Source organism: Molossus molossus, unplaced genomic scaffold, assembly GCF_014108415.1.
Source record: "Molossus molossus isolate mMolMol1 unplaced genomic scaffold, mMolMol1.p scaffold_m16_p_3, whole genome shotgun sequence".
In the NCBI taxonomy this organism is placed as follows: Eukaryota; Metazoa; Chordata; class Mammalia; order Chiroptera; family Molossidae; genus Molossus; species Molossus molossus.
The window spans coordinates 62,885,808-62,901,112 of record NW_023425366.1 but is presented as its reverse complement, the minus strand read 5'-3'; the positions used below and the strand labels follow the sequence as shown (position 1 = coordinate 62,901,112).

The following is a 15,305-nucleotide window of genomic DNA, read 5'->3' as shown; positions in this document are numbered from 1 at the left end:
CTGAACTACACATATTACTTACATGCTTTTCTAAAATGTCTTAATCTGGCCCTGGCCAGTCTAGCTCAGCGGTTAGAGCATCGGGCCCACAGACCAAAGTCACGGGTTCAATTCCAGTCAAGGGCACTTACCTCAGGATACGTACCTCAGTTGCAGTCTGGTCCCCAGACCTGGTTGGGGTTGTGCAGGAGGCAGCCAGTCGCTGTGTCTCTCTTACATCGATGTTTCTCTCTCTCACCCTCCCTTCCACTTTCAGTGGAAAAAATATCCTCTGGTGAGGATTAAAAAAATAATAATAATAAAAGCAAATTCCTTAATCTTTTTTGGAGTTTGAAGCCAATTATAATATATAAGTGTTTTCCAGTTTTCCAGGGTTTTTTTAAGTTTAGAAGGGTGTCTATAAGGTCTGGCTCATTTAGCACAAGAACGCTGTGTTAAATTATGGCAAACAACATCGCATGCCAAGCCTCTAGAGAATTCCTCAGTCACTGCTGGTTGAGCCTCTTTCCTTATAGTGCCTCTTGATTTCTTTACTTTTTTTTTTTTGGTGGTACGTGCCCCTAGCAGGAACCAAACCCGGGACTCTCTGGTCCGTAGGTCAATGCTCAACTGCTGAGCCAACCTCTGAGCCAGATTTCTTTACTTTTTTTAAGGACATAAAACTTCTTAACCCCCAACTATGGGTTCAACCTTGAAACATTCATTAGTAATTATATACTGAGCATTACAGAGTACCTATGTACTAGGTTTAAGGTCTGTCATCAGGCAGTAGGAATTTCAATTGACAATTATTTTTTTCCAAAGAAAGAGACTAACCAGAATTTTGGCGTTTAGAGGACAGTTGGTTGGTTACCCAACTAAGCTGTTAAACCTATTTAGAATTTTAGTTTATGTGGCTGAAAGTCAGTAGAAAACAACTTTTAACTCTTTGGTGTTATTTCATCAGTCTTTGAAATTCTTATTAATATTCAAGTAAAATATGATGTCTCCATCTGGTTTGGGAACGATGTGGACCTAGAAGAACTGATTAAGTAAGAGCTGTCATTCTTATGAAAGATGATATTAAGAATAAGAAATACTAAGACTCACAACTCCTGGGAGGGAGCTAGGGGTCCTAGGAACCTGTCTTTTTAACATTCCTGCAGGGAATCTGATACATCTCGTCAGTGGACACATCATGTGTGCAAACAATGAGGAGATACAAAGACAAATCAGATCTGAAACCTGCCTAAAAATGTTTGGAGGATATTGGGATCAAAATGACACATTAAATGTTAAAAAGTAATATAGGCCATAATAGACGTAGAGCATGTGTAATTATATCACGGACCTAAATGATACCTTGTCAAGACTATTAACCGGGAACGGAACAAAGAATCTCCCAGAGCTGAGAAAGAAAGGAAAGGATAAGGGCTTAATTTCTAGCTATATGATCTTTCTTAAAAAAAAACAAAATAATCTGCCACCTTAGCTTTACCTATTACATTCGAATTGATGACTAGGGTCTGCGTTTGGACCCTAGACCCTCTGGGCCAGCAGTGCCTGACCCTAAAACACTGACTGAGCTCAGAAACTTCAGGTCTCAGGACAAAGAGATTCAGAGAAAGAATCGCTCTCTGCTTCCCATTCCTAAGCTTGGCTTTAGTCCCAAAATGTACTCCCAGCCCCATGTGGACCAGAATTATAAATCCCTGCCAATTCCTCTAAACAGAGAGTATCAGCTCCAGAACCACAAGCCCAGATGGAAGGGGTAAAAAGAACTTCCTTTCCTGCCCAATAAATTAGCCAATAGCCACAGGAAAGTTATCTGAACTGAGCAAAGCTCATGCTAAGTCCCATGGAAGCCCTAATCAACAAGAAGTGAATATTGCAATAAACACATTTCAATTGTTTGGCTCTATTCACCACCTATGCAACAGGGGGCCATTCCCTATGATTCTCTGCCTTGTTTCTTCTGCTTCTCCAGTCTAAGTCTGTCGATGTGCAGTAGAAAAAATTGGGCCCAGTGGTACTGGAATGGAGAAGGACCAAATTCTGACTTTAAACAATTAATTAATAGATACCTTGCAGCAGCCTGATTCCAAAGGAGACACAGAGAGGTTTTGGGAACAATTCTAGGCTCGGCAGCATAAATCCTGTAGAGAACCTCATTGTTGTCAGTCAGGGGTTGTGAACTCTGACCTTTCACACTCAAAGATAATACCTATAGTATAAAAAACACACACAGAAAATTTAATGATATTTCTAAGTTAATGTCATTCTGAACTTTGCTTCATTTTCCTAGTCACTCCAGTCACGACTTACTGCCACTGTTTATAGGTAGCTTCCTTATAAATGCAGGCCCCGCCCCGGCTGCCCCTGCAGACAGGTGCCCCCACTTCAGCGACCAAGGGGTCTTCTGCTGACAGCACTCACGCTGACCAACTGTCAGGCGTCATCAGGAGTGGGGTCTCTAGTATAATATTAGTGAAAGCTATACTTTTTTCACTTTCCCTACTTTTACCTACAGTTTACACCGTAAAACACAGAGGAAATATTTCCAGCTGTGTTCAAGGCAAAACATTTCACAAAGAGTTCCTGAAGATGGGACATGTTTCATAATTAGCTCTCCAGGTGTGGCGCTTCCCACAAGTCTGATCAAGCGGATGCATTCTGAGGAGCACGTCTGCTGTGGAAAAATCGGATTCCATCCACAATTCTGTATAGTGATAGGTTACCTTATTTTTCAGGGCGGGAAGGCTGCTTCCGCTTATAAACCACTGCTGGCTGCTATACTCTGTGAACTGGACTGATTCACATGTACGTTCCCCAGACGTGATTTCTGCATCCGGGACATCCAATAACCTTTCTGGAATTTGAATATAATCGCCTTCCTTTCCTTCAAACTTGTGCCCGTTGATTTGCTGAGGGTACCACTGAAGAGCCAGTATTGACAAATATGGGCAACTGTCAAGGATGGTTTTGCTTCTACAACAGAAAAGCAAAGAATCTGCTAAAATGGCATGAGTTTTATATGTTGTTTTATTTGATATATAATATATATATACATATGTATGTGTGTATATATATGTGTATATATATATTACACACACACACACACTTGTTAAAATGCATTACCCCGGGCTCTGTTCTTTGTGATGACCATGACACTACCAACCCAGAGCAGAAGGAAAGTGCTTTCAGTTCCCTTACGGTCGCTGTGAATTTTTTTTTTTTTTTCCTCACCCGAGGACATTTTTCCATTCTTTCTTCAGATAGAGCAGGAGGGAGAGAGAGGAAGAGAGAGAAACATCGATGTGAAAGGGACACATCAAGTGGCTGCCACCTGCATGACCCAACCAGGGCCGGGGACAAACTGCAACCGAGGTACATGCCCTCAGCGGGAACCGAACCCAGGTCTCTCAGGACCACAGGCCAACGCTCTAACCACTGAGCCAAACCGGCCAGGGCCACTGTGAATTTTTCCCAGAACCTTCTGCATCCCCTTGCCTGATCTCCCTTATAACTACAAACATGGGTTTTTGAAAGCTGTTTCATAGACATCAGATACAATCTGTGGCTATAAAATGGACTTTTCAGTGTCAGTCTATCAGCATTGGTGGAACAGGTTGAAGCAAAGGCACGCCACTGAAGTGAAAGACTCTGCTTTAAGAATATCGTAAACCTTATGCATCTGCAGCCATATTTTCGTCAAGAGATACCTCACCCCTTTTTCACCAACCAGACGATTGCTGATTTGACCATGTGACTGGTAGGAGAATCAGCCCTGGACGGTGATCTTTACCCACTGAACAGTACCGTTTTGAACATCCCCTAGGCATAAGATCCTGTGCTCAGTGAAATTGCTTCTAAACCTCAGTGTGTGTTAAAATCAGTTGAAAGCTTGTTTAAAAATACAGATTTCCAGCTAACATCCCAGAGTTACTAAATCAGAGCCCTTGCCTGGGGACGGAGCTGGGGGGGGGGGGTCTAGAAACCTGTATTTTTTTAACCAGTTTCCCAACAAATCTGACACAGCTTGTCAGTGGACACATCATGTGTGCAAATAATGAGGAGATACAAAGATGAATCAGAATCTGAAACCTACCTGGAAAAGTTTGGAGGATATTAGGATAAAACCACATTACACATTAAATGTTAAAAACTAATATAGGCCACAATATATGTAGAGTATGCATAATTATATCATGGATCTAAATGATACCTTGTCAAGTCTGCTAACCAAGAAAATGGAGAAAAGATTTTCAATGGAAGATTTGAGAAAGAAAGAAAAGGGTAAGGGCTAACCTTTATCTTTAGCTATATGTCCTCTTCTCTAAAACAATCTGACGCCCGGCTTTAATGACATTGGAATTGATGCCTTGGATACCTATCTTTAATCCAGTCATTCATCCAGGACTCTAGACCCTAATGTGCAAGACTCTTATTGCAGCAAGCACCTCAGTCTGGATAGACCACGCATACCCCCAAAGCAGCCTAAACTCGTCTCCTAATCTCCCCAGCCTGCCTCCCACATTTTCACTGGTGACTCTCAGCAAAAAGCTGCCACTGCCACTGCCAGCCACGTACAACGTGGCTGAGACCAGAGGACCTCAGCCACAGGGCTGCATACCCCTTCCGTCCCACTCGAGTCTGCTGAGGTTTAGCTCAGTCAGCACCATCACGGACTCTGCCACCTTTGCACACTGAGAACATCACAGGCACAGAGACTCTGCTCCACCTTGACACAAGAGTGACACATTCCTGGCCCTCTCCCTTGCTGGTGACTACACTCTCCCTGACACCTAAACCTCAAATATCCATGCCCTTCTACTGCACTCACATCGATCAATCCCACAATCTGCTTTACACGCAGGCTGAAGAGAGGGGGGACCCGGTGCAGGCAACCCCATTACCATGTAGACCAGAACCACTGCACGTCCACAGTGACCACCCCCAGGCAGTGCTTAATGCCACTTAACATTGTTTGTACCTGGCTTCCAAGTGACAGTTCCAGATCCCATCACTCTCCTCCACACCCTGCTCAATTCCCAGCCCCTCACTCTCAGAGGGTGCCCTTGAACACTGCCTAAGACACATGTGAGTCATGCATAGCAGAGTGGTCGACGTCTGCAGAGTTTTCTGAGTGAAAACCAGTCTTGATCTTTCCCTTATTTTCCATGTTCAGTTTGTCACCTATTTGTTAATTCTACAACCTATGTATTTTCAAGCTTACCATACTTATGTCCCTTGCCAATTTCAGCCTTCATCTTCTCTTACCTGAACAATTACCTCTATGCATTCTTCCCTTTTCCTGATTTACCCCATTCTTTCAACTTTACCATCATCCTCAAGTGGTAGATCTAACCTCCTAAGACTGATTCTTCACACACACACACACACACACACACACACACACACCCCTAGCTTATTCTTTGTTTAACTTTTAAAGGTTGATGATATCCTCAAACACACCATGCCATTCTTTTCAAAAAAAATAATTTTTCTTCATTAATTTTTAGAGAGAGAGGAAGGCAGAGGGAAAGAGATAGAGACATCGATGAGACAGAACATCAGTTGATCACCTCCTGCATATCCCCCACTGGGGATCAGGCCCACAAATCAGGCACATGCCCTGACTGGGAATCAAACTGGTGACCTCTGGTGCATGGGTCGATGCTCAGCCACTGAGCCACACCGGCCAGGCCACCATGCTATTCTTGCCTGACTACCATCATACAAGCTGTTTTGTCTTCCTGGGCTCCCTACCCGATCTTTAACTTTTGTTTTTGTTGAAGAACCCAGATTATTTGTTCTAAATATTTTTTATTGATTTTTTAGAGACAGAGGAAGGAAGAGAGAGATAGAAACATTGATGGGGGAAAGAAACATCTGCCTCCTGATGATCCCTACAGGAGATCAAGCCTGTAACTCAGGCATGTGCCCTGGCCAGAAATCAAACTGGGACCTCTCAGTCCATGGGATGCTGCACAATCCACTGAGCCACACAGGAGAGGCAATCATTGCTTTTTAAATAACATATATTACTCTGTGAGAATTGGGGGTGGAAGGACTCTCCATTTCCACTCATGTTCTATTATCAGCCATTTTTATGTTAAATTAAATAAAAATAAACATTTGTAGACCTTTGTATTACACTTACCCAGTTTATTTTATGAATGTAATTTAAAACACCATGACTTCTGAAGAATATGAACATACGGTTACAAAATTAATTATAAATTTAGTAATAAACATGAGCCACTTTTTTTTTTCCTTTCTCCTTTTCTCTTGCTTGCTTCCTGCCATGAAACTAGTCTGAAGTTCAACAACATTCTAAGGGAGGCCTCCGAGTGGCTGAAACTGAACCATAAGCCCATGGGAAGCACAATTAACAGCACTGACTATACAGTCCTTAGTTACATCACCTACGTGTCAATTTTCACTGTGCATTACTTTGTACAGTGTGAAGGAATACATATAAGGTGTAGCTAGTGTATTAAAAGATGCTTACTTTTCACCAGGAGAGCCACAGGTAACATCAGTCAACAGGGAAAAGGCAAAATTCTCAGTCACTTCGGTAAAGTGACTGAATCCCCTAGTGTCCTTGCGCTTCGGGTTAATAAGAGTGCAAAGAATCTCATAGAAAAGATTTTGGTTTTCAATACTGAATGCTTGATTTTTTCCTTCAACAGTTATCTGGAAAAAAAAACAACAAGTATAAAAATATATCTTAAAAATAAACGGCTTAAATAATATATACCATATAATACAATGTGTCCTTTAACTGTTATTAGCATTTACAAAATAAGGATGAACCTATGAAGGGCTTGAAAAATCAGTATCAGAATTATATTTCAAAAATATCCATTTGTACTTTTAAAGGTATAAATAATCATTACAAAGAAAAGACATAAAAACCAAAATATTTTCAATTTGATAATCAGACAAAGCCCAAAATGATTGCAGGGATCACTTATTTTTAACTACAATAATTAATACCTTGAGCCCAAATTAACCTTTCTTTTATATCTACCCCAAAGAATTCTTATTCTTTTGACCAATGGCTAAGGAAATAAATGCAAGAATATCTGTCTATAAAAGAAACAAGATTATTCTTGATTATCGGTGGAACAGAAACCACCACATATCATTAGTTTCTAAAAGATCAAATGAGAAAATCCTATTCCAACCAAGAGTAGTCAAGAGCTCCTGGCATTCTTGCCTTTGTCTCTAAGTATGACCCTTCTTCCCACCTTAAAGGACCGGGCTATTTGTTGTTTGAGGGGAGAGGAGAGGAAGAGGAGACATCTTCCTTCATGATTTTTTTTTCCTTGACAGAATGATGGGGGCCACATCTTTATTGTCTGCCTAAGCTTCTGTTTGAAGCCCTTGGCTTCTTATCCCACTCCACTCTATACATCTGAGACGTTCCTAGGAATTCTTCAAAATTCAAGTTAGTCATCAATTCTCTCTGACTTCTACACCATGTGTCAGCTCCCTGGTCACATACATGATTACTTTCTCTGTGATCTGCACCTGCCTTTATTAACGAACTTATAACAATGTCAAAATGATTTGTCTGTTACTCCTACTAGCTGAGCTCCCTGAAGCAGTGGCTCATGGTTCCCATATGTTGTAGTTTTATAATCTATAAGGTACCAAGCTGATAGCTGAACTCAAGATCTAAGTTTCAGAGTAGCTATCTCAAAGACAGTAAGAAAGAATGGAGAGTAACCCATAAGGAAAAGATGACTAAAAGCACAGAATAAAAACTTAACAATGTGAAAATTACAATGGAGACAGGGAGCACTTCATTGGACACTGAAACAAACTGAATACATTAAATGGAAAATAAGCACAAGAAAGGTTCCCAGGACTCAGAGAAAATATAACAAATAGGACCAATCCATAAGATACAACAAGCACATAAAAGGAGCAGGTAGAAGTAAAACCTGTACAGTTTCTTGATAAGCTAAGGAAAAACTTCTGTCTGAAAAAGCAGCTCTTGCTTTATATCAGTGAAAATTAGAAAAAGAGCCCCAACTGGATTGGCTCAGTGGTTAGAGTGTTGGCCCGGATTCCGGTCAAGAGCAGGAATCTCAGTCGTCCCTGGACCTGGTCGAGGTCATGGGGGAGGCAACCAGTCAATGTGTCCCTCTCATGTGGATGGTTCTCTCTCTCTCTCTCTCTCTCTCTCTCTCTCTCTCTCTCTCCTTCCCTCCCACCCTCCCTCCCTTTCGCTCTATCTGAAGATAAATATAAAAAGTTACATATCCTTGGGTAAGGATTAAAAAAAAAAAAAGAAAATTAAGAAAAGAAACAACCTCACATGTACCTAGTAATTTTTAAATATTATTTCAAGAGTTTAAAACAATCTTACCAGAAAACCAGACAGAAAAAAATATTAACAGAGAAACAAAAATTCAGTTTGACATCAGACATTTTATGCAAATGAAATGCCAGAAACCACTAGAGCATCATGTGGAGTTTTGAGAATTAAAAGCTGTGATCCAAAAATTCTAGCCACCCAACCTTTCATTCCCATTCAAGGGCAAAAGAAAGCTTTAGTAAAGCACTCCCCCCCCCCCCCAAAGGGCCATTAACATAACCCTTGGTTTACAGAGGTGCTGTTCTCTGCTCTCACATTAACTTCTCTAATCCTTACAACAATCTCGTGAGAGAGGTGCTAGTGTTACTTTGTTTTGTTTCCAGATAAGGCAGAAAGAGAATGCCTCACTTGTGTGTGTGAACCCAGATGGGGAATGTCCCAGGAGCACTCGGGACAGCCACCATGCTCTGACTCAAAACATTCCCCTCCACTAGCTAGTCCTAGAGTAATAACACAGATTGACTCAGTATGCAGCCAGGTCATGAAAAATTAGTACAAGCATAAAATATAAAACCAGGTAGTAAAATATAGAGCTAAGTTTAAACCACTGTTAATGTGATTATAAAATAAATCAAATGTAAAAAATAATTCTAAAAATATATGATAAGAAGAAATATTTTGCTCTAAAAGGCCACTTTACATAAACCATATAAAGATCCCTCAACATTATACAAACTGGCTTACAAAAAAAGTAAGAGCCTGAATCAACCATGGGAAAAAATTTTTTAAAACTGTCAGGAAAGAAAACAAAAGAGGAGATCTTTGGAAGGGGAGGGGAGTCTATCAAACTTTCACAGAACATATTATTCCTGTGCTCTTTCAAGTGTTCCAGAACACAAAATTAGGGGCAAGGCCTCCTGACTCATGTTTTACCAAGCTTTTATAACCTGGAAATCAAAACCCTAAGAAATTAAATTTTACATATCAAATCCAGCAGTCTTAAAAGACTGATATTGTTATTAAAAAAAACAAGAGCATTTTAAATAATTTTCATTGTACCACACCCAGGAAAATCAAAGGATAGAATATTATGTCATAGCAAAAACTTGCCCAAACCCACAGCTGAATTTTATCCAAAAAAAACCAGTGAGTCATTTATGTTTCTTGTTCTTTTTAGCACAATATTTGCATCCTCTGAACATAAGTAGTCACCTCTAGTGGGAATAATAACAATATGTAAGATCTATTGAGCTCTTCCTATAAAAAAATATATAGCATAGAGCAGATTGTTTCAAAGAAGTTAGAATCTCAGGGAAAATAAAACTTACAAATATGAAATAATTTCACTTAAAATACAAGACCCTACAGAATGAAGTTCTATCCAGTACGTGGAAGTTCTACTCTTGAATTTGAGGCTCTCTTACTGTCTATATTAAGTACATGTAAAATACATGAAAGGCCCTGGCTGGTTTGGCTTAGCGGTTAGAGCATCAGCCTGTGGTCCAGAGAGACCTGGGTTTGGTTCCCGCTAGGGGCACATACCTCTGTTGCATTTGTCCCCGGCCCTGGTTGGGGTCGTGCGGGAGGAGGTCACTCGATGTGTTCCTTTCATGTCAATGTTTCTCTCTCTTTCTCTCTTCCTCTCTCTCCCTCCCACTCTACCTGAACAAAAATGAAAAAAATGTCCTCAGGGGAGGATTAAAAAAAAAAAAGTTTAAAAAAATAAACAAATAAAATAAAATACATGAATGGCTGCCAGATATAGACTAGGTGACTCCATTTTAATTTCAGATAAGGAACCAATAATTGTTTCATATAAGTACATGTAAATAAAAGTATTTTTTATTTGTAATATACTAAAAAAAGTTTTCATTCATTGTTTATCTAAAATTCAAAGTTAACTTGGCATTCTATATTTTATTTGCTAAAATTATAACCCTACTATATGTGATCATACACATTTTCAGTGCCTGTTTTATTACTGTCTTATTTTCACTATTATAAATATGTCTAAAACATGTAAATTCTTTTCATTTATGGATATACCAGGTCCCTCTAAATGGTGAATATTTTCTCCCTTTTTGTTATTATAAATTGTGCTGCAATAAACATTCTTGTTACACATATATTTGCATAAATGTTCCCCAAACCCATTAGATGTCTTTATTTTCCTTACTTTATTTTCCCCAGTTTTATTGAGATATAATTGACATATAACATTAGCTGCCTTTTGACTTTACTTATGATATATGTGAAAATAAAATTTTGTTTAAACTTTATGTGGTGAAGTTTATCAAGCATTTCCTTTATGACTTCTGGTTTTTATTTTTATGATTTAGAAAGACTTTCCTCATTCAAATTTATGTATTAAAAATAATTTGTACTTCCAGTCAAGATGGCAGAGTAGGTAACTGTGGTTCTCTCGCCTCCTCCCACAACAACATCAAAATTACAACTAAACTACAGAACAACCACCATTCAGAACCACCTAAAATCTGGCTGAATGAAAGTCCTACAACTAGGAATTTAAAGAAGAAGCCACATGGAGACTGGTAGGATAGATGGAAACATCAAATGGGCTGGTCCCACACCCAGGTGTGGTGGTTAAAAATTGAGAGGGATATCTTGGCTGTGGAGGTCCCCCCTGAGGATCAAGAGGTCCCAGGACCTTACTAGAACCCCCAGCCCAGTGTTCCCAGTGTTCCTTTCCTAAAACACCTCCCACCCACAGAGCCAGCAGGTGGGCACCATATTTGAGTCTCCATCAACTGAGCTCACACTGCTTATCCCACCATGGGGATTCCTGGAGACTCCACCCTACCCAACTTGAAGGTTCACTCAAATTATTTCCAGTGGCTTTTCCATACAAATGGCCTGTCTTGGCTCATGCCTCAGATTTTCCTGAAATCTCTCAAACATGCAACATCTGGCCTCAGCATGCCCTATACCTCTCACTAAGTGGCCCTAGGCACAGCACTAGCAACAGCTGGACTTAGTTTGCAGTCTGGCATTGCCTGGGCACCTCTAAGTCTAGTACAAATAGCTGCTATCTGCAGATCACTTTGTAGCTCATGCCGGCTGGCACAGGCAGACCACAGGCAATGGCTTACCTTGGACTACACCTCCTGGGAGGTCCCAGAGCCAGCTCACAAGATGGACAGCTTCAGTCTATGTCGAAGCACCATCCTACCACCTCTACAAGTGACACACTCAAGGGGCAGACTCAGTGGGCACCAGAGCCTGGATGAAGAAAGATCTGCTTAGTGGGGAGGTCACCTGCACAGCTGATTCTCCACAGTGATTGGTGGTCACAGCCAGTCCTTGCAGCTGATTGACCTGTGGGTAAATCCCTCTCACTTACATGCCAACCAAATCAAGGCTCAACTAAAAGAGGAGGTTGTACATAGCACACATGGGGAAGGGCATGCACCTGGAGTGCCAAGCTTGAGTGATCAAGGAGACTGTGCCCCTGGACCCTATGGAACACACCTAACACAAAAGGCCACTCTACCAAGGCCCAGAGACATAGCAGCTCTACCTAATTCATAGAAACAAACACAGGGAGGATGTCAAAATGAGGAGACAAAGAAACATATCCCAAAAGAAAGAACAGAAAAAAACTCCAGAAAAAGAACTAAACAAAATGGAGACAAGCAATTTACTAGATGCAGAGTTCAAAGCACTGGTTATAAGATGCTCAATGAACTTAGTGAGAACTTCAATAGCATAAAAAAGGACAAGAAAGCCAGAAGTTAAGGATATGCTCACTGAAATGAAGAATAATTTACAGGGAGTCAACAGTAGAATAGATGAAGCCAAGCATCAATCAGTGATTGGAAGCAAAAAACACCCAATAAGAACAGAAAAATAAATAAATAAACAAACAAACAAACAAATGAACAAACAAAGGTAGCATTAGGAGCCACTGAGACAGCTTCAAGCATACCAACATTTGCAACATGGGCATGCCTGAAGGAGAAAAGAGAGAGTAAGAAATTGATAACATGTTTGAAAAGGACAACAGAAAACTTTTCCAACCTGGTGAAGGAAATAGACACACGAATCCAGCAAGGACAGAGAGTCCCAAAAAAGATGAACCCAAAGAAGTCCACACCAAGACACATCACAATCAAAATGCAAAAGGTTAAAGACAAACAGAGAATCTTAAAAGCAGCAAGAGAAAAGCAGTTAGTTACCTACAAGGTCACTCCCATGAGACTGTCACCTGATTTCTCAACAGAAACTTTGTAGGCCAGAAGGGATTTGGCAAGAAATATTCAAAGTGATAAAAAGCAAGAATCCACAACCGATATCACTCTACCCAGCAAAACTAACATTTAGAATCAAAGACAAAGAGCTTCCCAGATAAGAAAAAATAAAGGAGTTCATCACCACCAAACCAATATTACATGAAATGTTAAAAGGTTTACTTTAAGAAGAAGAAGAAAAGATAAAAAGTATGGACAATAAAATGGCAACAAATATGTTCCTATGAACGATTGAATCTAAAATCAAAATAAATGAAAAAGCAAAACAGAAACAGACTCATAGATACAGAGAACATTTTGATGGTTGCCAGATAGGAGAGGGGTTGAAGGGATGGGTGAAAAATGTGAAGAGATTAAGAAATACAAATTGGGGTATGAACTGAAAAAGATGAAGAGATTAAGATGTGCATATCAAAGGGATGTAAAGTATAGCACAGGGAATATAGTCAATAATAGTCTAATAACTACATACGGTATCAGATGGCTATGAGATTTATCAGAATTATCACTTAGTAAGTTATATAATGTCTAATCACCAGGATATACACCTGAAACTAATATAACATTGTATGTCAATTGTAACTGAAAAATAAGAAATGATTTAAATAAAGAAAAAAATTATTCCTCCATGTTTTCTGCTACCATGGTTTCAATTTTAGTTAAATCTTTAATCTGTTGGGTATTTATTTTGGAGTAGGGCTTAAGATAGAAATTCAGCTCTATTTTAAATTAGCTATCCTTACAACATTTACAGAGTAATTTGTGACCCACTGATCTAAAATGTCACCTGTATCATATATGAACTTTTCATGTGTTTGCATTTATATCTGTGCTTTCTGTTCTATTTCAATGATATGAATGACTATGCCTGTACCACAGCCACCCTGTTTTATTTATTTATTTAGTTTATCCTCACCTGAGGATATTTCTCCATTGACTTTTAGATAGAGTGGAAGGGAGGGAGGGAGAGAGAGGAGGGGGAAGAGAAAGAAACATTGATGTGAGAGAGACACATCGATTGGTTGCCTCCCACATGACCCCGACTGGAACTGGGAATTAAACCTGCAACCCTAGTACATGCCCTTGACTAGATCAAACTCATGACCCTTTGGTCTACAGGCTGATGCTCTAATCATTGAACAAAAACCAAACTGGCCAAGGCAAAGCCACCCTGTTTTAATCACTGTAACTTCACAATGTATTTTCATATCTGGTGGGGTAAGATTCCTCTCATTTTTCTTCTTTTTCAGAAAAGTTCTAACATATATATTCTTCCAGGTGAACTAAATCATCATTTTGTTCAGGTTAAAAAAAAAATTAAAGTAACTTATTTTGATAGGGATTATATTGTATTTATAGGCTAATTTAAAAAAAATTGTCTCTATGATGCTGAGTCTTTCTATTGCAAAACAAGGTATAGATTTTTATTTATTCAAGTCTTTTATGTTACTCAGTAGAATTTTCAATGTTCTTTACATAATATATATTAGAAGACATAAAATGTGTAACTATTAAGTCAGTTACTCAAATCACCAGATGTAAATATTGAAAAATAGCAGTTGAGAAGACAGCATATTATAATATTTTTTAAAATTTAGTTAACAACACATGATTTAAAAATAATCAAAGCAAAGTTACCTTCAGTTAGAATATAATAATAATTGTCTTTTAAGAATTTAAATAAACCCTGGCTGGTTTTGCTCAGCGGTTGGAGCATTGGCCTATGGTCCAGAGAGACCTGGGTTCAGATCCCACTAAGGGCATGTACCTTGATTGCGGTTTGTCCCCAGCCCTGGTTGGTCATGCGGGTGGCAGCCACTCAATGTGTCCCTTTCACATCGATGTTTCTCTATCTCTCTCTCTTCCTATCTCTCCCTCCCACTCTATCTGAACAAAAAATGGAAAAAAGCGTCCTCGGGTGAGGATAAAAAAAAAAAATTTTAAATGATGTTTTCTACTTGATGTTATAATATTTTATATTGCTAAAATATAATTTATTCTTCTAATAATTACCAGGTTATTCATTTCAAATAAAGTATTTTAATATATGAGAAAAATTATACTGTTTGTTAATAATTACTCAAAAAAGTTAAATGCATTTTCATAGAAACTTCTTTCATAAGTCATATTCATTATTCACAATAGATGCAATAAAAAGAACAATCAAGATGTACTACTTGAATACTCTAGTTAAACAAGTGTTGAGGGGATTCCAAAATGGTGGCAGAGTGAATGGAAGCTACACAGATCATCTCCCAGGACCAAATAAATTACAACTAAAATGAAGACAAATCGTCAGGAAAAAGCAACAGAAAAGCAGCTGAAGAGGACCATATAACCAAGGACAGGAAAAAAGGACACTGAATCAAGCCTGGTAGGTTAGGGTAACTTGAACAGACCAATGACAACAAAGAAAACTGAAGCTGTAATTAAGACTCTCCCAACAAACAAAAGCCCAGGCCAAGACCTCTTCATGGGGGCATTTTACCGGCATTCAAATTAGAACTAACACCCATTTTCCTCAAACTATTCCAACAAATTCAAGAAGAAGGAAGACCTCCAGACTCGTTTTATGAGGTCAACATAATTCTAATTCCAAAACCAGATAAAGACACTACAAAAAATAAAATAAAATAAAACAACTACAGGCCAACATCTCTGATAAACATAAATGCCAAAATCCAGAACAAAATATTAGTAAATTAGATACAGCAATACATTAAAAA

At 39.1% G+C, this 15,305-nt stretch overlaps 1 protein-coding gene across 1 annotated transcript in view; it reads right to left on the bottom strand.

Annotated features, from left to right (window-relative positions):
• ADGRV1 (adhesion G protein-coupled receptor V1) overlaps positions 1-15,305 on the bottom strand; it is a 526,552-nt gene that overhangs the window by 296,253 nt on the left and 214,994 nt on the right. The window contains exons 80-82 of the mRNA XM_036279419.1: positions 6,494-6,678; positions 2,718-2,967; positions 2,064-2,203 (exon numbers count right to left, since the gene is read on the bottom strand). Coding sequence (XP_036135312.1) covers positions 2,064-2,203; positions 2,718-2,967; positions 6,494-6,678 — 575 coding nt within the window. The remainder of the gene's footprint in view (positions 1-2,063; positions 2,204-2,717; positions 2,968-6,493; positions 6,679-15,305) is intronic.